Below are 27,955 nucleotides of genomic sequence, written 5' to 3'. Positions count from 1 at the left end.
CAGGGGCAGTGTTGGCCAACCCTCAAGCATTCCAAAAGCATATCCCTGCCCCCAATCCTGAGATCGCTTTAACACTCATGAGATTTTTTTTAAAGATAATAAACGGGGCGGGGGGGTCTTTTTCTCTGCTTGCAGGTTGCACTTGCTTCACAATTTCAAGCTCTCTAGGAGGGCTGGCAATTTCCTTTCGTTTTTGGATAGAAAGCTGGGGGTGTCTCATACAGCCTCTTGTGTCCAGCAGCTGGGGATTAAATAGAACACGAAATACTCCAATAGCTGGCAACACTGGGAAATCAAGTCCTTCCTGCATCCAGCCCATATCTTACAGTCGGGCTAGAATGTAGCTATATATATTTTTAAAAAAAAAACAGACATCCAAATTTAAGGGCCTGTTGTTTATACATCCACAACCAGGCCTTCCCTGGGACTGGAAGCGTGGACCCTCAGCACCACAAGCCAGGATCATGCCACTCGGTCACCACACTAATGCCTGCCTAGTGATCGTCCCTTCTACAGTGAAACTGGGCCCTGGGCAGAGGCCTAGACATGAGTCCTACTTCCCCCGGGTGCACTAGCCCTGACGCATGTCAGTCAATGGCCCTGCCCGCTGCAAGGATAAAACTCAGAGACGCTTGCTTTGATTTTTCTCTGGTGCTTCTGAAAAGGCAGGAAATGTTTGTCTTCTCTCCTGTGTTAGTGGGCTTCAGGGTACTGTTTTGAGCAGCTTCAGGCAGAACTTCAGTTTGACTTTACGTCCAGGTTGGCTGACTAGACTGGGGGAACTGGGATGCCCAGGTTCCAGGCTCAGCTCCCGCAAGTTCTCTCCCGGCTCCATGGGCAGCTGACGGCAGCACAAAGAGCCACGGGCCAGGCCCCCAGGAGTCCCAGTCCCACATGCAGAGCACAGGGCTAGTGAGGACACAGGCATGGCTTTGCAGTGAGGCTGCTCACACCTGGGCTAGGATGAATTAACTCCAGGGACGCTTGTCCCATGGCTGCCCCCTGGGGATCTCCCTAGTGAAAAGTATGAGCTGCCATAGTTAGAGGTTCCCAGCCGCAGGCTGCAGACGGGGACCTCTCACACCCCCTGGCCAGTGGCTTACGTTTGCACCTGGGGGATAAATTGGCCTCAGCAACTGTGTGTGGCTGGGAAGAACAGTATGAAATGGACCTTGTCACCAAACCAACGTGAGTAACATGTTCCCATCTCAGCGGGGCGCACCTGCTGCCTTGCTAGGTAGCTACGGGCATGTTAATTTCAAACGCAGAGCACCCCATGTGGTTCCGTTCTGATCCGCTCAGTTTGAAGCAGTTTCCGTGACTCAAGAAAAAAATCTTGTTGGGGTTTCACGGTAGGGTTCCCCCTCCCCAATCCCCTGGCACTGTTCCCTTGGTGGTACAAACCAGATGCTGGGCCCAGCTGACGTGTGGCTTCGGCACTGGTACTAGCTGCGGAGAGTGAGAGTTCAAATGGGGTCGCGGCTTGACAATGTTTTTCCAGTGTGGACAAGCCCAAAGGGGCTACACAGAGCCAGCAGTCAGGGTGGGTTAGTTTGTCCCTTCCCCAGCCCTGGGCACAGGTCTGGGAGCAGGACCACCTTCAGCGCAGGGCACAGACCCTATACCATCCCAGCCAGGAAGGGAGGGAGGAAGAGGCCGATGGTCCCCAGCAAACAGATGACGATAAACATCCAGAGGAATATCCGGTCTATTACCATAGCGACGTACTTCCAGTCTTCCTTCACCTGCAGGCAGACAAGAGTCAGAGTGAGGTGTGGGGCCCAAGAGCAGCACGGGGTCACGGGAGGCCCCGGCAGCCTGGCAGAGAGGCTGTTGTGTTGAGAGAGAGGTTGGCCATGCAGGTGTAGCCTGCGGCTGGACTCAGGAGCTGGGGTGGGCAGGAAAGACTTTTTCCATCTCAGAAGAAGTTTTGAGATTTTGACATTTTTTCCCATTTCAAATCATGGCAAAAAGTAAAAAAAAACAAACCCTCAAAATCTTCCCAAACTATAAAACCCCAAACAAACTCAAATCTGGTGCAGGTCTATTGAAACGTTATGTAAGTAGGATCTGAATGAGCTCTCCCCTGACATCTAGTGATGAGCTGGGGAAGAGGACTTGAGCCACCTTTGTTTGCATAGACCCGCCCACCCGGCCTAGCATGATGGGGCTGCTTGGCCCAAATGATCACTTTTGGCTGGTATTGGATCCCCAGTCTCTTTGTTATGGGGGCAGGGGTACTAAAGGGTTGTTATCCTTGTAGTGTGAACCAGGGGCAGCAGAATTGTGCTTGGCCTACCCTGATTAACAGACTCACCCTTAACTAAACTCCACTTGCTAGGCAGGGGATGGGGGTGCCAAAGCCCACTGAGTTGAGAAAGGGTGGGGGGATAGATAGTTGTATTTGGTGGTGTGGACCTGGTCCTAGGCACCACCTGACCCTTTCTCAGTCTGTTGTCATAGAATTGTAGAATCTCAGGGTTGGAAGGGACCTCAGGAGGTCATCTCGTCCAACCCCCTGCTCAAAGCAGGACCAATCCCTCATTAAATCATCCTAGCCAGGGCTTTGTCAAGCCTGACCTTAAAAACCTCAAAGGAAGGAGATTCCACCACCTCCCTAGGTAACGCATTCTGGTGCTTCGCCACCCTCCTAGTGAAAATGTTTTTCCTGTTACTACAAAAGTTGTGTAGTAAGAGAGCTGGTAAAGAGTGAATTGAAAGTCCTGTTGTGTGCTAATAGAACTGAAATCACTGGTAACCCGGCCTAACCATGAGACCTGCTTTGGGTTGGTATCTGTGAGGCAAGAAACTGCCCAGTGTGCATTAGCAGTGAGGTTCAACGGCTAACAGCTGGGATCACAAGGGGTGGGTGGCTGGCAGTGTGTGAGCCTGGACAGCAGAGTGAGCCAGGTGCCCCCCTCTCCAGGGTGGGAGGTGAACTCACACAGATGCATCTCTGAACTCTGGGTCTTCCCTGACCAAGGACAGCAACTGTGAGTGGGGTGCGGCGGAGGGAGAAAGGAGGGGCAGGTTAAAGGAACTTTTCGTAGTAGAACTCACAAATCTGAGGCAAAAGACACTGGCCCATGTATTCTGGGGTGGGTGTTTTGCTCACTATTTTGTGTCTATGAATCCTGCTTGCGGCGTTTTCCCAAGTTAATGTTGAGTGACTTCTCTCCTTTCATTAAAAGTTTCTTTTCTACACTGTGCTTGCAAGAGGGGACGTATTTCCTCTCAGAGGCGCCCAGGGATGGGGTGTAATTGTCCCACGTTCCTGGGTGGGGGCTCGAGCTGGGTCTGTGTTGTATTGTTGAATGGGAACCCCTAGATATCGTCCCTGGCCCTGGTTGCTGCTGACTACAACTGGCAGAAGGGTTCTAGTTACGTCAAGTTTTATTCCGTTTTTAGTCTGACTTTACTCACATTTCTAAATAAAAAGTTGTTTCGACTCCAAAGTTCCTGTTTGAAAATGTCCAAGTGGGACATGTGGACAGGTCTGAAACTTCTTTTCCCCGAAATGTTCCAAGTCAGAAGCTTTGTCAGCACCGACCCCGTTGCGTGAAGTTTCAGTTTCGATGAATTGGCACTGGGGGAGGGGGTGGGTTTGTGAAAAAAATCCCGGCTCTCCTTGGAAGCTGTTCAATTCGTGCCCCTACTACAGGCGACGTGGGCAAGTCACCTCGTCTCTCTCCCTGTGCCTTAGTTCCCTGGGGCCAACAATCTCCCCTGCATCTTAGGAGAGGATAAATACCTCAACGGGGCTTCAGCATACACTGAAGGAAACTGTGAGAACAGAGCGATGAGACTAGACAATACTCCCCTCCTAAGACCACTGTTCAGGGGCAAATAAAACCAGCTCTGAGGAGGAAACCAAGCCGCACATCTGCCCAGCCAGCTGGAAATGCAGGAGCAATGACTGAAGCCCTGCAGAATTGGCCTATGCAGGCCACATGTAGCTTTAATCCAGTGCTGAGAAGACCCGAGCTAGGTGTGTGTGTCCCTCACTGCAGAGCTCAGCCTGGGTGTCGGCTAATTCAGAGTCTCTCGGGGCACAGTGACACCCGAGGAGAGTAAATGCCGTTCAGGCCATGGTCCGGTGGCTCTGCTTTGCAGCTGAGTGCAGATGCTTGTCCTGGCCCAGGCCCTGCCCCACCCCCAGCATTTGGGCCTCAATGGAGTCCCACCAGTGAATGAATTTGGCTCATTGCATTTGACCAGTCACACGCTCCTTTACTGCACAGGCCTCTCCTGTCAGGCAATCACGGGCCTGTGAATAGTTCATTCATTTTTAGCCCCACCTCTTCCTAGCTCTCCCCCGATCCCTGGCAAGGAGACAACCGACCAAGAGGTCATGGAACAGCTGCAGATGATGGCTGTAGGTGCATGCAGCACCGGCTGGACAGCTGGGGGCATTGGGGCAGGGCCAGCAAGCGGAGCAAGCCCCCTTCACCCTGCCCGAGCAACAGGCCTCCCCCCAGTCCCAGGGCCTGGACCCCGCGGGGGCGAGAGGAGGAAAGCCAGTTCCCCATGCCCATCCCTGCCTGGTCCTCTCTGCTGTGACTGCTCCCCCGGTGGCAATGCAGGGGGTGCCTCGCCACGGGGAGCTAGACTGAGTCCCGCCCACTCGCCCCACGCGAGCCCCTGAATAGCCATCAGATGGTGGCACCTGGAATGGGCCAGACTCCCACCGATGGCTAGAGGAGGGGAAAGGCCCAAGGTGCCTGGGCCCAGCCCTCCCGAGCCAGCGGGGTGCAGACTCACCGAGAAATCAGCATCCTCAGCCCGCAGGTGGTCTGCGATATAGTGCACCCCCGCCAAGGCCTTCAGGATCCTGGGGGACAGCAGCAGGCTGGGATCTGACCCCAAGCTGTCCCCTTTGGCAGGCGGGCGCTGCGCCCGGGCCCCCGGCCCTCTGCCCAGGTGGCGGTCGCAGCCGGGGCGGTACTGGACGCTGTGTTTGTGGGAGCCTGTCTGAAGGGGCGCGTGTCCGGGGTGCCTCCTCTCCTCTTCTTCCTCCTCCTCCTCCTCCCATGTGTCATCGACGTTCGTTTCCAGCCAGCCCCTGGAGGTGCTGAGCCTGGCGCCAGGCGGGTCGTACTCCCCGATCAGCCCCTGCTGGGGGGTTAGCACCGGAGGCCGCCTCATGAAAAGCCAGCGGGGGATGAAGTCCAGGAAAGCGGCGCGCACCCAGCGGGGCATCTTGTGGGTGCTGGGCGAGCGGTGGTGGACGTTGAGGACGAAGACGGTGATGACGATGGAGAGGGTGACGAAGATCATGGTGAAGAGGAGGTACTCGCCGATCAGGGGGATGACCAGCGAGGTGGAAGGGATGATCTCAGTGATGAGCAGCAGGAAGACGGTGAGGGAGAGCAGCACGGAGATGCAGAGGGTGATCTTCTCCCCGCAGTCGGAGGGCAGGTAGAAGACCAGCACGGTCAGGCAGGAGATGAGCAGGCAGGGGATGATGAGGTTGATGGTGTAGAAGAGGGGCAAGCGCCGGATGATGAAGCAGTAGGTGATGTCGGGGTAGATCTCCGTGCAGCAGTCGTACTTCTTGGTGTTGTAGGTGCCCACGGCGTTGATGATGGCCCACTCCCCGCTCTCCCAGTAGTCTTTCAGGTCCACGTCACGTTCCATGCTCTCCAGGTCGATCTTGGCCTTGTCGTACGTCCACGAGCCAAACTTCATCTTGCAGTTCTGCTGGTCGAAGGGGAAGAAGGTCACGTCGATGCTGCACGAGCTCTTGTAGATGGCTGGCGGCACCCACTTCACCTTGCCGTTGGAGAAGAGGTGGGCTTTGGTCATGTGTGTCACTGCGAACTCCCCGTCGGCGCTGCGGGACAGAGGAGCAGGGGTCAGAGTGGTGAGAGACTTGGAGAAAGTGGCGGGCGGGGGGGAGGCAAGGCCAAATCCACCAGGAGCAGTAAAAGGGGAGAAAGGGCTTGTGATTAGCTCAGCTCTGGGACTCAAAAGAGCCCCGCTGCAGATCCCCTGTGCAAATCACTCCACCCCATGCAGACAGCCAGTGCCCCACTTACGTCCCAGGCGTGAGGGATAAAGTGGTGCCTGGCCCTTTGCACGGGAGTGAATGTCACCATTAACTCTTCTGGGTCGCAGTGTCCCCATCTGCAAAATGGGGGGGATCAGGTTCTGGGGAGGAGCTGAGATGTGTGATGAAGGTGGGTAGGCACAGAGGGGCTCAGTGACCCAACACAACCCCAGGGCAGGTGCTCAGATACTGTGGCGATGAGCATGGCTGGATGGACAGATCAGGCAGAAGTCAGTGGGGCGGCCCCAGAGCAGGGGATCAAGCCTGGGGTTGTTTCGAGATGTCTCTGCAGCCGAGCACAGCAAGGTTCCTGTCTGGATGGCAAGGGAGAACGCTGAGCGTGCGGCACGAAACTCTGCAAACTCATGGCCGGGCTTGGGTCCGCTGAAGACCCAGTCTGTCAAGGCAGCTGGTCATGAAATGACGCAGTGCAGGTCTTGAACCCAGGAACCCGGCTCCGACCCAATTCCCCAGGACGCGGTTGCTCTGTGACTGAATCTGTTAATGAGGCCAGCCGTTAATTTAAAAGCAGGTCCTTCCCGGGTCAAGAATAACATTTCCTTTAGTTTTCAGAGTAACAGCCGTGTTAGTCTGTATTCGCAAAAAGAAAAGGAGGACTTGTGGCACCTTAGAGACTAACCAATTTTTTTGAGCATGAGCTTTCGTGAGCTACAGCTCACTCCATCGGATGCATACCGTGGAAACTGCAGCAGACTTTATATATACACAGAGAATATGAAACAATACCTCCTCCCACCCCACTGTCCTGCTGGTAATAGCTTATCTAAAGTGATCATCAAGTTGGGCCATTTCCAGCACAAATCCAGGTTTTCTCGCCCTCCACCCCTCCCCCCCCCACAAATTCACTCTCCTGCTGGTGATAGCCCATCCAAAGTGACAACTCTCCACACAATGTGCATGACAATCAAGTTGGGCCATTTCCTGCACAAATCCAGGTTCTCTCACCCCCCCCACCCCCCTCCCAAAAACCACACACACAAACTCACTATCCCGCTGGCAATAGCTCATCCAAAGTGACCACTCTCCCCACAATGCGCATGATAATCAAGGTGGGCCACCCCCAGCACAAATCCAGGCCTTTAGTGACCAAGATGCACCAGAAGGTGGCAGCAAGACACAAGCAGGAACATGCTGTGGACGTGTAGGGCCCTGCCTGGTGGACATAGCATGGGAAATTGGGCTGTAATGCATGGGAAGGGGATTCGTTGCTCAGGCTGCTGGACACAGACAGACCATGTGGTTCTCTCTGGCTCCCTGCTGCCATGCACCTGATTCTGCTCCCAGTTAGTAATTAAGAACCAATAAATTGGTTAGTCTCTAAGGTGCCACAAGTCCTCCTTTTCTTTTTTGCTCCCAGTTCGGAGTTACTCCTGATTTCAATCGGTGCAAACTGCAAGTGGGATCAGGACCGGCATCTCCGTAAGGCCTGGCCTGCAGGCGACAGGCACGGAATGGGCGCTGCCGGCTGTATACTGCCCAGTGGGACCCCTGAGGCCTCCTCTCCATCCCTGAGGCCTTGGCCTTGCCGTATCTGTGCAGTGGTGTCACCTACTTGTTATACAGCACAATGTCCGGGATCCAGATCATCTCAGAGGGCACCCGGATGGAGGTGACGTTATCAAAGTCCGCCGGGTTCCAGCTCAGCTTGTAGTCACTCCACTCCTGGGGGAGGACAGAGCAAGAACGGTTTGAGGTGGACCTGCTGCCCAACGAGGGCCGGGGATCCAGCCATCAGAGGGAGCGGGGCGACCATTCCTGTATGGTGTCCCCGTGTAGCAAGCTCATCATGGGGCCCCCTCGGATGTTTAGTGTCCAAAGCATGGGCCCCTCCTACATGAGCTAAAGGGGTCCTGGGTCACTGCTCAGTTCCTCCTGAGCTGATTTTCTCTTTTCAAACACGTCTTCGTCATTATTAGGCACTTTGCTAAAGTGCCCATCCCCACGGCATCTGGGTGCTGGTGGGAATTCAGTGCTGGTGAAAGGTCCCAGGCTGCCACTCCCGCTGAGTGAGGGTCTCTCCGTATAAGGCAGGCATATGTACTGCCACCAGCTCCCGATGGATGGTCCCATCGACGTGCTTTAAACCTGGCATTAGCAGAGCCCCTTCAGAGACCTGTCACGGGTCCATTCAGTGCCCATCCCTGGGGACCTGGGCTGAGACCCACCAACCCAGTTCACAAAGTCGGAGCAGCTGTGGGACGGGAACTGCTTCCAGCCACTTCTCACATGGGCTAGATTTCAGCCACGTTCACATGGGTGAAGTCACCATGCACCACTGCCAAACCCCTGGGGCATCCTTTCTCTCGGGTTTCACACAGATCAGGGGGACGAGGCTGAAATCCAGTATCCAAGGCTCTTCTCATGAAGTTTCTGACCCCAAGAAGGTCTGCTAGACTACGGCCGCCAGGCTGGTCGGGACTTCTCTGAACCAAACGCCTAAGCCCCGGGAGGTTCCTCGTGACTTGGGAAACCCACCTATCCTCCCAGCACCCCACTGGGAAATGATCCCTCACCTGTTTCAGCCAGACGTTTGTGGTCATCATTTGGTTCTTCTCATCCTGTTAGGGGTATGGTGGGGAGGGGAGAAAGGAGAGAGGAGGAGAGTTTGTTTGATCATAATGGAGAAAACCAACGCTAGACCTGAAACCAGCTGCTTCCACTGGGCCAGTTCAGCGCAAGACCCAACTGTTACCTTTCCCACCCTCCTCCAGAGCTTGGATACTGGTAGGAATGAATGCCAGCTATGGAGAGAGGGAGATTTTATCTCCTTTAGGTGTGTGGCCACTAAATGGCAATGGCATGCCATTAGTAGTTACCAAAGTATGGGCATTACATAAAAAGGGCCACACTGGGTCAGACCAAAGGTCCACTGAGCCCAGTATCCTGTCTGCCGACAGTGGCCAATGCCAGGTGCCCCAGAGGGAACGAACAGAACAGGGAATCACCAAGCGATCCATCCCCTGTCGCCCATTCCCAGCTTCTCACAAATAGAGGCTAGGAACACTTCAGAGCACGGTTTTGCATCCCTGCACCTCATGGCTAATAGCCATTGATGGAGCTATCCTCCATGAATTGATCTAGTTCTTTTTTGAAGCCTGTTATAGTCTTGGCCTTCACGACATCCTCTGGAAAAGCGTTCCACAGGTTGGCTGTGCATGGTGTGAAAAAGTTCCTCCTTTTGTTTGTTTTAAACCTGCTGCCTATTAATTTGAAACCCTTTGCAGTCTGCTTTGGATTGAACTATCTTGAGTAATTTTGCATCGTCTGCAAATTTTGCTATCTCATTGTTTACCCCTTTTCCAGGGGTAACAGTGCTTAAATATCGTGGTGATTAATGTGGGATGGATAGTTTTATAGATAGATAGTGGAAAGACTATTCGAGAGACTTCCTAGTGTAAGTGCTTAGCGCTAACTGAGAGGCACTCAAATACTTCAGTGAAAAAAGGGAACAGCTTCCAAATGAAGTGACTAGCTCCCCATCAGGCTGAGGAGACTCATGTTGCTGACATAAACCTGAGCTCCTGACCCCTTGTGGTTCTTGGAAAGCTTCCATGGCACTTGATGGCAAAGGAATGAGGTTAGCGGGAATCCCCCTGCACTGTCAGTTTCACGTCAGTTACTGCTGGTTTCAGAGGGATCCTCCTGGTGTGCAGAATTTTGGCCCAGTTACACTAACTGTAATTTCTTTCCCCGTGTCACTAGCCACCCCTGAGATTATCGCAGCTTGAAGGGTTTTACAAATCAAACATACTTTGTTTTCACTCTTCCTACTGTTCGGTTTTGACTGAGGTTTCTTTGGAGTTGCTTCAGAGCAACAGAAAGCCCGTTATATAGAAGTTGAAGCCAAATAAATTCAGGGACAATTTTTAATGAACCACTGGAGCAATTTGGCAAGGGCTGGGGGGGATTCTCCATCCCTGGCCATTTTAAAATCAAGAGTGGATGTTTTTCTAGTTCAATCACAGCTATTGGTCAGTGAATTCAGGGACTTCTTCTGGCCTGTGTTCTGCTGGAGGGTGGACAAGATGCTCGCAGTGGTCCCTTTGGCCTTAAACATCTATGAAGCTGAATCACTTTCTGCTGCACCTCTGGGGTGGAGCGCAACAGCTGTGTAACAGCCACACAGCAACACCGGACAACAGTTTCGGACAGGAAGTAAAGACGAATACTGCCACCAGCTGGAACCGCAGGGGCAGTTTAGTGAAGTGGAAGATAATGACTCATGTTGCAATGTGGCCAGGGCACGGGGGGCTAACAACCTACCGGCTCCCATCCTGTGAACACTTCATCATCTCAAACCAAGGTTGGCATGGTGTGGTTGAGAACTGAGATCTTGTCTGGAAGACGGGGTACTAAACAAAACCCATCCCAATGCATTTTATCTTTGTCACTGTGTTTTCTTAACACTCCTTTTATAGACAAGAGGCAACACGTGGTCCCTTTATAGTAATTCCCGTTACATTTAAAGTACTTCATGGTGGCCTGGCTCCTATTTTATCTTGTGTCAGCCAACGCTGACTGGCTGTGCTAAACATCCCCAGCTGAGCTCATTTATCTTCGTGTCCAGAAAGTGAGAAAGAAAGTATGTGACCAGCAGACCAGAGAAATTGTTGCAGTGAACAGATCAACGGTCCCTCGAGTTCAGTTTCGTGTCTCCAGCTGTGGCCAATTCTAGAGAGTTTATTATTACTATATATTGGGTCTCGAGAAGTACCGAGAGGCCTGGGGCCCATGCTGCTAGGCTCCTCCTGGACCCAGTGTGACAGACCGTCTCTGCCTCTAAGGATATGTCTATGCAGCCCGCTGCAAGTGTGTATCAAAGCCCAGGGCGACAGAGTGGGGCTCATAGTACGGCGCTAAAAATAGCTGTGTAGACACGTGGCTCAGGCCGGAGCTCGAGCCCTCAAGCCCACCCCCATCCTAGGCCCCTAGGCCCCAGAGCCTGAGCTCCAGCCTGGCCCTGAATGTCTACTGAGCTCTCTTCAGCACCGGAGCGTGAGCCTGAATCTGCTGAACCTGGCTCTGAGACTTGCACCCGTGGGCTGCCGCTCGCTGTGTAGATGCACCCAAAGCGTTTACACCCTACGTAGCCAAGGCAGACAAAGGAAGTATCGTAGTTCCCATTCTACAGCTGGGGAAGCGAGGCACAAAGCGGAAAACCGACTTGCCCAAAGTCCCACAGTGAGTCTGTGGCAGAGCAAGGAAATGTAGCCGGCGCTCCTGAACTGCAAGGATAAGGGGATAAAAGTTTTTACAGCCCTTAAATGTGCAATATACTATCCGGAGGGGGGGAGAAGAAGTTCCTTCCTGACCCCAGCTGGTGATGCCCTGAAGGATGAGGGCTGATGCAGCCCTTGCTAGGCTTAAGTTGCCTGCTGTAACCCCAGGTGCTAGTATAAATGTCCTGCCCTTCTGTGGAGGGTTTTAGAAGCGGAATTAGAGTCCGGCTTCACGTACGTACCACGTCGATCAGCTGAGCGATGGACAGCCCAAATCTGACGATCACGACGTCAGAGATGTTGGGCACTGGCCGGGACCACCTGTTGTAGCTGGTGAACAGGTATTTGAAGAGGCGCTCCTCGGCGTGCGTGTGAGTCCGGTCCTGGACGGACACTGAACCAACGGGAGACAGAAAAAGCCATACGGATGAGCTAGTTTGCTTTCGGCCTGGGCACTTCAGCACTTCCTCTAATGCTGGATTAATACAGATAGATTGTATGGGCCAAAGGTGTTAACATGAGCCTATCACTGTCCAACGTTAAACAGTGTTAAACGAGGCTCCGGGTCTGGTATGCGGAGACCTCAGCCTGCTTAGCTCCGTGGCAAACACACCATTAAACATCCTTTTAACCGTGTATTAACGAGACAGAAAAGAATCAAAACACAGTTAAAGCATTTCGAATACGACGTATTAAATGAGGCTTTCATTTTAACCACATCCCTTGTTCCCTTTAGCTGGAGAGAGATTTTAGAAGGAACCCCTTCCCCACCCCCCAGTCCAACAGTCTCTTAGCGGGTGTCACAGATGGCAATAATGGTCCTTTTGGGGAACAGAGACGTTAGTGGAGGTTGGCTGGTACAGCTGTTATTGCCGGTGTTAAAGTCCAATCCAATTTCCTAGAAGGCAAAACAAGACAAACAGACACAAGAGAGGAAATCTGAGATCTGGCAAACTTGTTCCAGTTTGGTTAGGGCATTGCTTTTAGCTGCCTCTTTCTGATCACTGGCTTACAGCAGGGTTGCAAAATACACAGGCTCGGCTGGCTAAACCAGACTTTTACAAGCCAGAAAGAAAAAAGAGAAAGGAACAAAAAGAAGTAAGTATACGTGGGGGGAGGGGGGGACGCGGGGTGACAGTGTCCCAGCCTAAGTGGTGTTTGGGATTTAGCCTGAGTCAAGGGAGGTGGTGATGTCATCTGGGTCCCTCTCTCTGGCCCAGCCTGGTCAGGATTCGGATGAGGAAGGTCTGGGGTCGCAGGAGATGGTGGGGGTGGCAGCCATGATGGTGACGCTCGCTCCAGGAGCCAATTTTTCTCCCCAAAGTCTCTTTACGCACCCACCAAAGGACTGGTGGGCGCAGTAGCCCGGCCCCTCATTGTTTTGTCCACCAATGAGGCCTACTTCCTGACACACCCCTTTTGGTTCACTGATTTCTGGTTTCACACGTGATTTCCTGTTTACCAGCCAGGATCTTACCACGGTCCTTGCGCTGTACTGCACCAGGGGGCCTTTTTGTTTCGACTGATTCAGCCTCTTGGTCTTGCTTTTGATCCCTTTCCTATCAACATTTGCTATTCCACGGTATTTGCTATTGTGACGTCTGATGAACTCACACTCGCTTTTCACAGCTGCGCTCGCCATTAGGGAAGGTTTGCAGGCCCAGTTATCGCAACAGGCTGGAGACCCTGGAGCTGGAAAATCCCAGCTGGCCCATAGGACGGCAGCGCTGCTGGCTTTGCTTAAGCAGGATCTCAGTGTAATCCGCACTGCAGGGCAGGGGAACCGCCGTAAGGGTGGATTTTAAGGCTACATTCTAGTTCTCTGCATAGGCCTGAACGTGGGCACCCAGACCCGCTCTGGAGATCGATGGGATTTGGCGCTATGGACCCACGGAGCAAATTAAAGCAGATGCCATCTCCCAGCATGGGGCCAGATTCCCTGCAGCTGGGCCCAACCGAGGAGGGGCAGCTCTGTGCCAGGTCAGTTCCCCTGAGCCTGAATTCACACCAGCTGATCCTGGCAGCGGGGGATCTCCAAGCCCCTCCCACTTCCCCCAGCCACGCCCCCTGCAGCAGCTGCATGGGTGGGAGAGGTAGGAGGGGAGCCCCCTGTAGCGGTTTTGTTAGGAACCTTCTGTGGCTGGACCAGCTGACTTTAGGGCAGGGGGATCTGGCCCAACGGGTGCTAAGGGGCTCGCTGGTTCCGGGAACCAGGAACGTTACTTGTCACGTGAGCAAGTGGGTGAGGTAATATCTTTCATCGCGGTAGTTCTCACCTTTTTTCATTTGCAGATCCCGAAAAAATTTTTGATTGGAGTGCAGATCTATTGTTTGAATATAGAGTTGAACTCTGTTCGGTCAGTTTTCAATCTAAGTCTTTCGCGGACACCACAGACATAGCCTGGACCCCTGGGGGTCTGCGGACCACAGGCTACGGACCACTGTTTTATTGGACCAAGTTCTGTTGGTGAGAGAGACAAGCTTTTGAGCTTACATGTGGTTCTTCAGGACCAGCTCTTTGAAAGCGTCTCTCTCACCAACAGAACTTGGTCCAGTAAAAGATGTTACCTCCCCTGCCTTGTCTTTCGAGTATCCTGGGAACGAGACGGCTACAGTGACCCTGCACGCGTTAGCCAGCGACCGCTTTAGCTACGGCTGTGAGGCGCGGTTTCTGCTGTAGCTAGCCCAGAAAGCACCGCGCTCCCGGTTTTAACAAGATGCTGTCAGATCAGATTTAGCCCCCAAATGCAGAGCCTGAGTCACTGCTGTTCTACTCCAGTTTTGCACCAGGGTTCTTTGCACGGATTGTGATGGTGTCACACCGGCATTAAACTGGAGTCACGGAGCAGCGAGTCAAATCCTCTGTTACAGTGCGCAAGGCCAGGAAAAGGCAGAAACTGTCCACAAAGCACATAGGGCCAGATCCCCTGCTGGTGTAGATCAGCGTCCCTCCATTGACATTAAAGGGGCCAGATCCCCAGCTGGTGTAGATCACCCCCAGCCATATCAAAGTCAATGGGGCCAGATTTTCAGGAGGTGTAAATCCCCGTCCCTACATTTCTGTCAATGGCACAATGCCAGATGATACCAGCCAGGGATCAGGCCCAGCGGCGTGACCCTGAATGAACCTGTGGTAAGCAGAGACGCAGGCCATGCCTTAGAAATGGGTCTCGTCATTGGGAGGGTCGTTGAGCACAGGCAGGGAGGGATGTTTCTAACCATTCAGACCCCGGACCGTTACTTCCCACTGGACCCGTGGAAATGACCGGGTGCAGGGCAGTGGGGAACGGGCCCCCGCAGCAGGAATGGGTTTGCAAATCGCCAGTGACTTCCAGCTGATGGAGCAGGAGTCCGTGTGGTGGGGGTTAAAGCGCCATTTCTCCTCCCCCTCCCTGCCCCTTGGAGTGTGACCTGCCAGCAGACCAGCTAGGCACGGCCGCAGGGGGCTTCCGTACCGATGCTCTGTCCTGGGCTCCCGGACCAGGTCTTGGCTCCAGAGTCCTGGGCGCTGTCACCACCTGCCATCGCCAGCCCCGGCTGGGAAAGGAAGAGGCTGCCGTGGGAAGGTTGCTGCCAGGCATGCTGCGGAGGAGCAAAGGGCTGTGGACTCTGGCTGAGTCTCCCCTAGCTGCTCTGGCTGCAGCCCCAGCATGGCTGTGTTGTACAGCACACAGGTGTGACTTGAAGATGTTCCAGGGGCTAGTGTGAAATCGTGGGGCTGGATCATCGGCTGGGGCAGAGCAGCTCAGCTCCACTAAACCCCAGGGGCCTACTGTGACCGGGTCCCTGGGCTGTGGGACCTCTGAGCCCTCCACCAGCCTGGGCTCTCCCTCCCACTGTGAGGCTGTTGTCAAGTTACAAGCCTCTGACTAGCACTGCACGTACACAGCCATCCACAGGCATGGACGCACCCAACTGAGTTACATGAATGGTCTCCCAGCTGCTCATGACCCATCAAGAGAGAGGCTCCAGCCAATTCCCCCAGCTCCCCAGTCCTGCACCGGGCAGAAGCCTGGCCAGTGTAAGTTCATTACTTAGTTCACACTTCTTCATAGGAAAGAGGACGTGTCCCAGCCTTTGTAACCTGAGCAGATGCCCCAAGCACTTTAGACAAACACACTGGGAAGGATAAAACATTAAAATAACCTCATTAACTACAGAAAGGTGGATTTTAAGTGATTAGAAGTGGTAGGCATACAGGTCAGAGAGAGTTACCATAAGAAATAAAAATAGAAGCACGCATTCTAAATCCTAAATGTTTAGTCTAAGCAAGGGGTGAATCAAACAGCTTTTCTCACCCTGACCAATGGTATAAGCAGGTTAGAGTTCCTCCGTACGCAGACTGGACCCCCTTCAAACCTGGGACCAAACTCCCTCAGTTCAAAGTCTTTGTCCTCCAGATGTTCTTCCAGGTGTTGAGCTGGGGGTGGGGGAAGGCCAAGTGATGATGTCACTGTCTCCCTTTGTACTTTCTTTCAGCTTGCTGGAAAGTTCTTTGCCGTGACAGGGGGATAAGGCGCAGCCTCCATTGTGTACCTGCCTTCTCCAAGAAATCTCCAAGATAGTGGTTTGGGTGTTGATGAGCCATTAATCACCCATCCGGCTATCAGGACCGGCTTTAGGCTTTTTACCGCCCCGAGCGCAAAAATAAATAAATAAATAAAAAAGCCGAAGTGCAGCCGGGGGGGAGCGGGGGGAGAGAAGGAGTCAGAGCTCTGCCCCAAGCACGTGCTTGGTTTGATGGTGCCTAGAGCCGGCCCTGCCAGCTATTGATGGCCGCTCCTTTGTTGTAACTGAAAGGCTGGTTGTGGGTGTTCCCAACCTCACAACATAGTTCAGAAACACACATAGCAAAACTTCATCACTTCCCCTACAAGGACAGCACATACAATCCAACTGGATAAGAATCTTCAACAGATCAAGACTTTTCAAATGATTCCTCACAAGACATACATTGTCCAAAATGTATCATAATTACATGACAGTGATGAATATGGGGGTTCCTACTCTGTGGAACAGAGTGTCACACCTACCTAGGGTGACCAGACAGCAAGTGTGAAAAATGAGGACTTTTTGGGGGGGGGGGGTATAGTTGCGTATATAAGACAAAGCCCCTAATACCAGGACAGTGCTGATAATATTGAGAGTCTGGTCACCCCAGGGGGCTACCACAGTTTACATCAGTGGCGGATCGGGCCCACACGCATGATGGAAAGGGCCTGTGCAGACAATGTCATTCATCCCTGCTGGGGCAGTGTGGTTCCAGCCAAGATAGTTGACAAGGCTTTGGCTAGTTTCACGCTCAGGGTGAGGTTGGTTTACAGCCTGCTGGACTGATAGCTTCTGTCTGCTTACTGCTCTGACTGGGGCTTTTCTGAGGTCAGCCTGGCTGCGATCTCCCTTCCTTCTCCCCCACTCACAGATGGGCTGGACGGTTTGCCGCACTGCCTCTGGCTGGGTTTTTAACTGCAAACAAGCAGGAGGCGAAATCTCTTCTCCCTGGGCTGAGAACGCCACCGGCTCTTCCGCGTGTCTGGCCAGCTGACCGCGACGTGCCCATAAGCATGAATCAGGCAGGCCCCCAGTGGCCTGGCAAGTTGGGAGGAATTCACTGACAACGGGCCTGATCCTGAAAGGCGCTGAGGCCCAGATCCTTAAAGGTATATAGCTGCCTAACTCCCCTTGAAATCAATCTAAAGAGATAATGGCACCAGCTGCCTCTGTGCTTCCCTCAGCAATCTTCCCCAGGTAAGAAAAGTTACCTCAGCCACCTGGCAGGTAGGTCATGCAGCTAAATCAGTCCCAAGCCTGAGGGTAAAAGAGAGTCACCCCCGAGAGCGAGCCGTCAGCTGGGAGGCAAAGGACAGACTTAGGAGGGGCCATCTCAGAGAAACAGCTCAAGGACTGCAGCACCGTGAGCTATGGGCCCAGAAGGAAGGCTGTGATACTCCAGACCAAGGAGGGGAAACTGAGGTAAGTTACTGACATAGGCCCCAAGAAAGAGGGTGGTGGAACTCCAGACACTTTAGGAGGAACAAGGTTGGGGACTTAGGGATGTATTCTGATACCACTTAATAAATAGGGCTCCACAAGGATGAGGGGCTCTTTATGTATTCATAGAATATCAGGTTTGCAAGGGACTTCAGAATGTCATCTAGTCCAACCCCCTGCTCAAAGCAGGACCAATCCCCAATTTTTGCCCCAATCCCTAAATGGCCCCTTCAAGGATTGAACTTACAACCCTGGGTTTAGCAGGCCAATGCTCAAACCACTGAGCTATCCCTCCCCCCCAGTATTCTGGCCTGGGAGTGAATTATTGCAAGAACCCCAAGGCAGCTGAGGGTGGCATGCCTGCAGAACCGCACCATGCCCCTCGGGGTTGCCCCTGTGACCCCGACAATCTCCTGTAATATCTCCAACAAACTTGATGGACGGAAGATAAACTTCATTGACTCCCGGGAAACCTGATTGCATGAGGGTTAAAACCTTTGGGGTCCGTTGTGTTAAACATGCAGTTGGGGGTATGTTATGGTGGCCTCAAGGGAGGTGGGAGGCCAATGTACTTCCTCTGGTCCGAGCTCTTTGAAGCCCCTGAGAGGAGCTGCATATGGACTGGATTCTCCAGGGCTCCGCGGCCAAAGAAAGTGTTTGTGGTTAAACAGCCTGGTTTAAAACTGGCTGAGGGTCTTCTTCTGGGGCCAACAAAGGGACAGGACCCCTGTCCTTAGCGGAGGGTTCGGAGGGCTGGAGGCTTGTCCTGAGGTGGAGCTGGGCTGAATGGGGAACCACACGGCTATGCCTAAGATGGGGGGTTGAAGGACCTGCCAGAATCCATGTACAGGATGGGGCAGGGGCTCGGGGGTGGGGGATCTCCGGTGGGCTTATTAGCATGCAGGGAGAGTCCTTTCTTGTTTCCAGTATGTTTTCTCGGTAATGATTTTACCCTCAGAATAAAGCAGGCTTGCACAGGAACCACTGGGTGGTACAGTAACTCCTCACTTAGCGAAAAATGCGACTTTAAGCGAAACGATGTTAAGCGAATCCAATTTCCCCCTAAGAATTAATGTAAATGGGGGGGGGGGGTGAGGTTCCAGGGAATTTTTTTTTTTTTTTGCCACACAGAAGACTACATTTTATATTTACACACACACAGAGAATAAGTTTTACACAAACAATGTAATACTGCACACAGCAAGGATGGTTGGGAAGCTTGGTTGAGGTGGTGAAGTCGGGGGGGGGGGGGGATATTTCCCAGGGAATGCCTTACTGCTAAACGATGAGCTAGCATTCGGCTGAGCCCTCAAGGGTTAACACATTGATGTTAATATAGCCTCACACTCTACAAGGCAGCACTGAATGGAGGGAGGGGAGACTGCATGGCAGACAGAGACACACACCCTATGTGTGGGAGACAGATGCGCATTTCCCCTTTAAGTATGCTGACCCACTCTTAAGTACACTGCCTTGTTAAATTAATCAGCCAGCTGAGACCACAGCTGCTGCCAGGAAGCTCCTGAGCCCTGTCGTGTGTCCCCCTGCTCTATGGAGATGGGGTAAGCGGGGTGCAGGAGCAAGGGCGAGGGGGACACCCTGACATTAGCCCCCCAGCATGCAGGAGGCTCAGGGAGCAGCTCCAAGGCGGAGGGCAGAAGCAGCACCTGGCTGTGGGGGGAGGGACAGCTGAACTGCTGGCAATTGGTAGTCTGCTGGGTGGCTGCTGCACAGGGGACTTAGGGGAGCGGGGAGCTGATGGGGGGGGGCTGCTGGCCCACCCTGGTTCCAAGCCCCCCCTCCCCCCGCTCGCTCCAATGGGCTGCTGTCCCTGCAAGCAGTGCACAAAGCAGGCGGCTGCCAAGCGGCGTTAGAAGGGAGCATTGTGCAACTTTAAACAAGCATGTTCCCTAATTGATCAGCAATGAAACAACGTTAACCAGGACGACTTTAAGTGAGGAGTTCCTGTACCTTATAACGGCAGCAGTTACACCGTTAACTGTCCTAGAAGAGAAAGCCAGCAGCTGTCCCTGGCTGATCTGGGAAAGACACCTAGAAGGCAGGGACCTGTGCAACCTGGAAATACCCGTTCAGAAGGGAGAGGGACATGGGTCTCCACCCAAGAGCGGCAACAGCTCGGGGTCCAGGAGCCTGAGAGTTAGGTGCCCTTCAGGGGAAATACAGGGGCAGTTGCCCTGGGCTGTGGCAGCCTCCATCACGATCCCCATTTTATGGATGGGGAAAACTGAGGCCCAAAGAGATTCAGGCTGAGATCCTCAATGTCATGCAGGGGCCTGACCCTACTGACCTCATTGGGAGTAAAGTGCCCTGCTCTCTTGAAGGACCTGGGCCTGAGTGAGTTTCTCAAGGTCATGCCCACAGTCTGTGGCAGAGGAGGGGACTGAATCTAGGGCTCTAACCACTGAGCTACCCTCCCTTTTCCCACTGGACCATCTCTTCCCTCCCTGTCTGTCTGCAGAGAACCCAGAACTTTCCCCAGAGAGGCTTTGTGCAGACAATCCCCAGTTGCCGCTCGCATTCCCTTCACGCCACAGCTGCTAATGAGAGCTGGCGTGTCTCTCCCCAGCCCTGGCGCCCGCTTACTGGTTTTCACCCTCTCTGATGGGCGTGGGCCCGTGGGGATAACATGACAGCACATCACTGCAATTGGATCCATCTGCGTGAGTGAGGAGCAGGGGCATCTCCCTGCCCCACCCTCGCTTAGATCAGTGTCAGGGAGATGCGGCGTTGTGGATTCACTGGGTGCAGCCTGTGTGTACGGGAGTGTCTGTCCAGCCCTCCGTCTGTCCATCCCGCTGCTCTTTTCAGGGTGAAATTCACCCCTGGGCCCAGGACCGAGACACCACTTGGGCCCTGCTGAACACACAGGGTGACGTACAGGGCACTAGCAGGAGGCGGGGGTTACCCCATTCTGGCTAGCAGCTGGGAGAGCTTCTTGCATTGCACCAGCACCATGGAAGGACCCTTCTCAGGGAGAAGAGGGGAGCGCAGGCTCTGTCCCATCCTCGCCATCTCTGCGGAGATTGCAACCAGGGGAGTCAATCCCGTCCAGCTGTAGTTACCGAGCCCCCCCAACGCTGGACTGAGTCACCCCCAACTCGGTTCCCCCCAGGGTCCCCCTACGGTGCCAAGGTTCAGCTGGAGCTGCCTTCAGAGCACGTGGAGGTGGCGGGTCCCTTGCTTCTCTCTTGGCACCAGGGCAGGCGTGGCCTTGCGGTTGTGAAGGTCAGTCAGGTTTTGCTTGTTAAAGAGCAATGAATCTTGGAGACCGCTGCACAGAGGCTCATGTTGGTTATACAGAGTCACTCGAGGCGGGGCTCAAAGTCAGTCAGAGAGGGTGATCTTTACTGTCTATACCGGAGCACACTGAGCAGGGATTGTGGGATTTGAGAGACGGGGGGAAACCAGGTATGTGTTGCCCAGTGGCTAAGGGCATCAGGAAATCTGGGACCCAGGATCTAGCCCCAGTTCTGCCATTCACTCACCATAGGCCCTTTTTGCCTTCCGGTGCCTCGGTTTCCCCATCACCCTGTTGTGTTGGGCTGGGGTTGAGGGACATTGGCAGGGCTGGGGAGGTGGGAAGCCTGCATTGCTGTATGTCTTCAAAGATGTCAATCCAGCCCCTTTCCCATCCTCCATTTCACAAACCACCCCCAGCATCCTGCTTTCATGTTGACTTCAGACCAATTCTTCAATTTGTCAAGGTTGTTTTGAATTCTAATCCTGTTCCCCAGTGTGCTTGCAGCCCCTCCCAGCTTGGTGTCGCTGCAAATTTTATAAACACACTCTCCACTCTGTTATCCAAGTTGTTAATGAAAATATTGAGTAGTACCCGACCCAGGACTGGCCCCTGTTGGAACCCACTAGATACACCCTCCCAGTTTGATATCAAATGGTTTGACAGTTTGCAAAACTGCTTTGGGATCCTTCTGGACCATACTAGTATGGTGTGACTCTCTGGCCCCACAATGGCTGATACACATAACAGCCTACTACAACTGTTAGCTGAAGGAGTTACCCCTTTAACTCAAGTGAAAGACGCGCCTGCTTTTATTACTAGAGGTCTTGAGTTCAAACGCGGCTGATAATCGAATGGGAAAGGTGGTTATGTGGCATTTAAACAGTAGCTTTTAATTTTCAAAGCATTTTACAGATGGGGGATATAAGAAATTAAACAAGCTGGCCAAGGTCCCAGGGAGCAGCACCGGGATTAGACCACAGGAGTTCCTGGCTCCCAGTCCTGTGGTCCAGCCACTGGCCTTTGTCAAATCTCAGTATTCATAGCAGTCCCTTACCTGATCGGAGCAGGACGAAGCACCACACGACCATGTTCCTAAGAGGTGGGAATCCGCTGGCGAATCGATCCATGTTCCGGGAGGCCAGCACCACCGTTCCTCACCCCGTCCCCTTACACTGATCCTCCCACAGGCAGCAATCCCCAGTACAGCCCCTTTCATTTGCAAAGTCTTCGCTAGGGGGCAAAAGAGAGCAGGGAGTGAATCTGGGTGGACGGTGGCAGCGGATGTGGCTTAGCCGAGACCTCCCCCTTGGGAGGGGGGTCCCCTGAGTGTTAACAAGTGTCCTTTAAGGAGGTGGGGAGTTGCCGAGTCAGGGGCGGGCAAGCAGCAGGGAGAGCCGAAGGGCTGTCTGGAGCGTTGAAAGTGTGGCTGCTAGTCAGCTGGCTTCCAGTCCCTCTGCACGCTGCGCCCAGCTCCGATTTTCAATCCGCGCTGATCCCAGGGGCTGGTCCACGTGGTGGGATGAGCTGCATTCCTTCAGCTGTGCTACACTCGGGCCACCGTGTTCCTAGAAAGCCAGAACGAGAGGACACTGCTGTTAGACGCCCATTTGGAGGGACCTGTAGGGCTCGGCTAGGCAGGGCTTAACACAGAATGGGCCCCGGAGACCTTGATTTTCAGCCAGGTTTTAGCTTGTTTGGTCACTGAAGTCAATGGAGTGGCACTGGAGTTACATTAACTGCAGCGCTGTCCCCAGTGAGTCTGCCCTGATTTACCCCAGATGCGGCGTGGGCCCCATATGGATAAAGGGTAGCAGCATTTCCAGTGCCCTTTGGGGCTCTTACATCAAGGATCCGGCCCGGCTTTGTGGCAGAGGGGCTCTAGCGCTGCTGACGAGAGCATGAACTTCCCAAGAGCCCCGAGACTGGCTGGGCTTCACCAAGCCATCTCGCTACATAAGGGGTGTAAAGCTTGCATTGCAGTAAAGGATTCAAAGGGTTTTACAGCAGCTGCTGTATAGCACGGGTAATTAGCAAAGCTGTCGGGATTCCCATTATGAGGCAGGTCCATTCGATCCATCGAATGAAGCTAACCTTTAGCTCAAATAGGAGGGGATTGCCCTTTGGGGTGAATTTCTATACTGATAAATGCGAAGCACATTAGAACACATAATCCCAACTCTACATATAAAATGATGGGGTCTAAATGAGCTGTTCCCACTCAAGAAAGAGATCTTGGAGTCATTGTGGATAGTTCTCTGAAAACATCCACTCCATGTGCAGCGGCCGTCCAAAAGGCAAACAGAATGCTGGGAATCATTAGGAGAGGGATAGGTAATAAGACAGAAAATATCATATGCATAATTCAAGTTGCAGTGGGGAGGTTTAGGTTGGATATTAGGAAAAACTTTTTCACTAGGAGGGTGGTGAAGCACTGGAATGTGTTACCGAGGGAGGTGGTGGAATCTCCTTCCTTAGACGTTTTTAAGGTCAGGCTTGACAAAGCCCTGGCTGGGATGATTTAATTGGGGATCGGTCCTGCTTTGAGCAGGGGGTTGGACTAGATGACCTCCTGAGGTCCCTTCCAACCCTCATATTCTATGATTCTATTATATTGCCTCTATATAAATCCATGGTACACCCACATCTTGAATATTATGTGCAGAGCTGGTCACTCCATCTCAAACATAATATTGGAATTGGAAAAAGATAAGGAAAAGGGCAACTAAAATGATTTGGGGTACGTAATAGCTTCTATATGAAGAGAGATTGAAAAGACTGGAACTTTTCAGCTTGGAAAAGAGATGACTAAGGGGGGATATGATAGAGGTCTATAAAATCTTGACTGGTGTGGACAGAGTGAATAAGGAAGTGCTATTTACCCCTTCTCATAACACAAGAACTCGGGGTCACCAAATTAAATTAACAGGCAGCAGGTTGAAAATAAACAAAAGGAAGCATTTCGTCACACAATGGACAGTCAACCTGTGGAACTCTTTGCCAGGGGATGTTGTGAAGGCCAAGACTACAACAGGGTTCAAAAAAGAACTAGATAAATTCGTGGAGGATAGGTCCATCAGTGGCTATTAGCCAGGATGAGCAGGGATGTAAAACGAGGCTCTGAGTGTCCCGAGCCTCTGTTTGCCAGAAGCTGGGAGTGGACAATAGGGGATGGATCATTTGATAATTGCCCTGTTCTGTTCATTCCCTGTGAAGCACCTGGCATTGGCCACTGTCGGAAGACCGGAGACTGGGCTCGATGGATCTTCGGTCTGACCCAGCGTGGCCGTGCTCATGTTCTTATGTTAGAGGCTGTGGGGTCAATTCCTGTTGATGGCACCACAGTGGTGGGTTGTTGCAGGATCACAAAAACAAGTGAAGATCTGTAGGTTCCTTCTAGCTTTTCCAGGCCCCATGGCCTCTCACACCCCTGCCTGATTTATCAAGCTGTACTGCAAATGAGAGGAAGCAAAATACCCATCTTGCAGGAGCGTGAGAGAGGCAAATTGCAACCTTCAGCGTGCACAGGATGCAATAAATTTCAGATGTTTCAGAGCAGGGGAGTTTCTGCATCAGACCAGACCCACGGTCCATCCAACCCAGCCCCCGACAATCTCCAATGCCAGGTGCTTCGGCGGATGGTCCCCCCGATTGTGCCTGTACGCAGTGGAGATTCCTTACTCATCTCAGCTCATGCCCAATGCTCATCTCATGCCCTGGGCAGTGATTTCCCTGGGAAATGGGCACCTAGGCACCTTTGAGGGGCTGGGCCCGGGTGCCCAAGACACTATAAAACAGTGCCAAGGTGCCTACGTCACTTATGCCCTGAATGGGGACACCCTGGTGGATGGTCTTCCACTCCCCCACTCTGAGGGACCCCTGAAACCTCATTAGCCCAGGGAAGCTGCAGAGCCCATCGGGTTGTCAGGGCTCCATGCCGCGGAGCCCGGGGAGCTGCGGGGGGTGCTATTTGCAAGGGGAAGAAGGTTGTGGCCGCTGTCTGCGCTAATCCAACTGAGGTATTAGACATAAGAACATCCACGCTGGGTCAGACCAAAGGTCCATTGAGCCCAGTCTCCGGTCTTCCGACAGTGGCCAATGCCAGGTGTTTCAGAGGGAATGAACAGAACAGGAATCATTCAGTGATCCATCCCCTGTCGCCCATTCCCAGCTTCTGGCAAACAGAGGCTAGAGACACCACCCCTGCCCATCCTGGCTAATAGCCGTTGATGGACCTATCCTCCATGAACTGCTCTAGTTTTTTTTTTTTTTGGACCCTGTTATGGGGCCTTCACAACATCCTCTGGCAAGGAGTTCCACAGGTTGGCTGTGAGGTGTGCGAAAAAAACCCTTCCTTTTGTTTGTTTTAAATCTGCTGCCTATTAAACTGCTGCCGTCCCCTCTGCAGAGCCGTTGCTGCTGTTGACCTCTCTGGCCAGCCCTGCGGAAAGTCCTGCGCAGCTGATCCCCAGTTCTGAGTGGCCCGTCCAGCTGAAGCCAGGTCCAGGCTGTCCCTCGGCTCAGTCTCTGCGAGGAGAGGGGAGAACACATGAGGCTCTCCCCCCTCTGGGCACAGATGCAGGAGATGACCGGCAATGTGGCTGCCCTCAGGCGGACCAGGGCTGGGGGCCGTGCAGAGGGAATATCCCTGGGTAGAGCCATGGCCTGGGCAGGCTGGCTGTGGGGTGGGAGTGGCGGCTACATCATTCTAAAGATGTTCCAAGCCAGGGCATTGCCCCCTCTACCTGCAGAGGCCTCATTCCCCTGCCTCCAGAGCAGGCGGGCTGTGCCCCACGCTAGGGACTGCCTTTCGTTTCCAAGCAGAGTGTGCTGCATCACAAGAGATGTCGGACCAAGGACAGAGCCAGCGAAATCCCAGGGACTACAACCTGCCTTGCCTGGCCCTTCAGCGCAGGGAAAAGACAATCCTGGTGGGGTGGGAAAGGGTTTCATATCACAGGTCCGCACTACCCAGCTCTGATTGCTGCTTATCGCCTGCATGTGTCCCCAGTGGTGTGAGCTTGAGCAGGTGGGGGCGGGGGGAAGAGGAAGGCTGATGGGGCAGCATGGCCTAATGGCTAGAACACAGGGCTGGGCTTTGAAAGACCTGAGCTCAAATACCATCTGTGCCACTGTGCAATCATGAGCAAGTTGCTTGACTTATTGGTGCCTCCGTTTCCCCATTTGTAAGGGGCTATAAATCTGTTAGAGTCTTTGAGAGCAAGTGAAAAGGGCTATGTACATGCAAAGTATGTTTCCTAGAAATAATCAGTGCTAACACCCCTGTTTTGAAAAAGCAGAGGGAAGTAAGACGGAGCCAGGGGGGTCTGGATTCTGCCAGCGGCCCCGTCTCAAAGCACTTTGTCAGACAGAACGTCCACTGAAACCTGTGGGAGTTTAGCCTGAATAATGACACTGACTGGTGCATAAGGCTGGTGCATTTGGATCAGATCGGCCAGATCTTCAGCTGGAACAGGCCCCAGGTGGGATGGTGTAGCTGGCTTTCTAGCTTGTTCCAGCCTTCCCTGAGCTGGGTGACAGGAAGGGCCCTTTTACTCCCCAGCACAAATTAGAGCAGCCTTGGGGCTGCTCTAGGGTACACACCTCTGAGATGGCCATTTCACCAGCAAAGATTATTGGAGTTATACTGGCTGTACACCCCCTGGGGCATCCCCAGCTGCTTTGCCAGGGCAGCTTTCCATCCCCTTTGCACTAATGGGGCAACACAAAGGGGATGCGGTGGGTACAGAATCTGGCCTGGTACCTACGAGCTTTTTTCCTGAAGCTTGGAAAGCAAATTCATTGGGTGGCTCTCATTTGATGTGGGTCCTGAACCCAAAGGGAGTGGAGAGACACTTGGATTCCTTGTACATACTGAGATCTCACTCCTTGAGAAGGGGGGAAACGGAGTCACTAATATAATTCAGTTCTGAAAGAGAAAGATTCTCTCTAATCTTCTCAACTTCATCGTAGGACCCTTTCAATTCCTTTTCCCAGGAGGAAAGATATCTTCTTGTAGGAGGGAAAAGGATACTGGCGATGCTTGGAAAAAGACCAGAAGGCAGAATTTGTATGAATTTGCACAGCTAGATTCCAGCCTATAGATCATGTCAATTGGAAAAGCAGCTGTTGATCAGAGCATGAAAAGGGTAGGGAATACATATTGCATCTTTGGCATGCATCACCTCTCTCACTGGCTTTAAAATGAAAAGACCCCCGGTCTTGTTTGTCACTGTAGTTTGTCCAAATCTGACCCTGAGTTCCAAACAGAGCACTCATGAGATGCCGTTCCAAAGACCTAAGCAACACACAACTTCTTTAATCCCCGAAGAGACGGATTCAGCAAAGATCTCAGATTTTACTCGGCACAAATCAGAAGCGGGATGAGTTTATTTAGTAAGTAAGATGCTTCATCGGGCTTAATTTTTCACTGACTTGTTTGAGAAAAAAGAGACCTTGTTAACTCATCGTTCTCTCTTGAACAGTGGTCAGCTTGCCGCTGCCTTGATTAATCCATTGATGGTAAAAGGGTTTGAAGACAAAAGAAGAAATAATGCTCACTCGTGTGTGTTGAAAAGAAAATTACAGATACTATCCCCCCGGGTTTGGAGAAGAAATCTAAATGTAAGTGAAACAATTAGCAACACATACAGTGGACTTTGCCTGCATTTACCTCATCTCTGTGGGCATAATTATACAATGGGATGCAAAAGAAAGCTGAGTATTTTATACATCAATAGCTGAAGACTTTGCAGAGATAATTAGATAAATAATAGGAGAGGGAGAAATACATAGGTCCAGGCAGGGTAAAATCTATGAAACTAAGACTGAGTGTGTGTGTGTGGGGGGGGGCTTTTGTGTGTGTGTATATAATATGTGTTGTGTGACTGGTATGTGTAATGTGTGCATGGATGGGCATTGTGTGGCTGGTATGTGTCATGTGTGTGGATGGGTGTTGTGTGACTTGAGTAATGTGTGGGGATGGGTGTTTGGAGCCTGCCACGTGTCGTGTGTGTTGTGTGACTTGTGTATGTGAATGAGTGATGTGTGACATATTTATGTGCGAGAGGCAGAGATTTGACACACACGCATCTAGCGATACGTATGGAAATGTTCCCTAAAGACACGGTTACATTTACTGAACTGAGTAATTCTACACATTGCATCATTCGCTTTACCTTTTAAGAATTCCAGCTGAAATGTGCAAAATAAATCAGTACATACCTTTTAGCCGTATGCCCTGCATAGATCATTTTCTTCATGGCTCATGTTTAACAGCCAGGTTCCATTTCCCTCGGGTCACTTGTGATCAGTAACATTTGAGAATGTTTCTCTGGATGCTTGTCTCCTTTCCAGGCAGCAACTCCTTGTCTTACGCAGCCCGCTTAAAGCTTCCAAAATGCTCAGTCTCGGGCC

The 27,955-nt window shown here is 52.6% G+C and overlaps 1 protein-coding gene across 1 annotated transcript; it reads right to left on the bottom strand.

The window, feature by feature from the left end:
• Window positions 1-380: 380 nt before the first annotated feature.
• On the bottom strand, window positions 381-27,955 carry CHRNA2 (cholinergic receptor nicotinic alpha 2 subunit). The gene is made up of 7 exons (XM_073335551.2): window positions 27,764-27,955; window positions 21,597-22,107; window positions 11,532-11,683; window positions 8,584-8,628; window positions 7,623-7,732; window positions 4,762-5,833; window positions 381-1,745 (listed from the first exon to the last, which is right to left on the bottom strand). Exons 2-7 carry the CDS (start codon window positions 21,667-21,669, stop codon window positions 1,620-1,622), a joined length of 1,578 nt encoding a protein of 525 aa, XP_073191652.1. The 5' UTR covers window positions 21,670-22,107; window positions 27,764-27,955; the 3' UTR covers window positions 381-1,619.

Source organism: Lepidochelys kempii, chromosome 3 (assembly GCF_965140285.1).
Source record: "Lepidochelys kempii isolate rLepKem1 chromosome 3, rLepKem1.hap1, whole genome shotgun sequence".
NCBI classification, from domain to species: domain Eukaryota; kingdom Metazoa; phylum Chordata; order Testudines; family Cheloniidae; genus Lepidochelys; species Lepidochelys kempii.
The sequence above is the reverse complement of the archived record's forward strand: the minus strand, read 5'-3'. Positions and strand labels throughout refer to the sequence as shown.

Excerpts from the sequence above, each read along its gene's own strand:
- CHRNA2 (XM_073335551.2), bottom strand. The coding sequence starts at position 21,669 with ATGGATCGATTCGCCAGCGGATTCCCACCTCTTAGGAACATGGTCGTG. Across the intron at positions 11,684-21,596 it reads CTTCGTCCTGCTCCGATCAG|TGTCCGTCCAGGACCGGACT; the intron begins GTAAGGGACTGC and ends CCGTTGGTTCAG. Across the intron at positions 8,629-11,531 it reads TCGCTCAGCTGATCGACGTG|GATGAGAAGAACCAAATGAT; the intron begins GTACGTACGTGA and ends TACCCCTAACAG.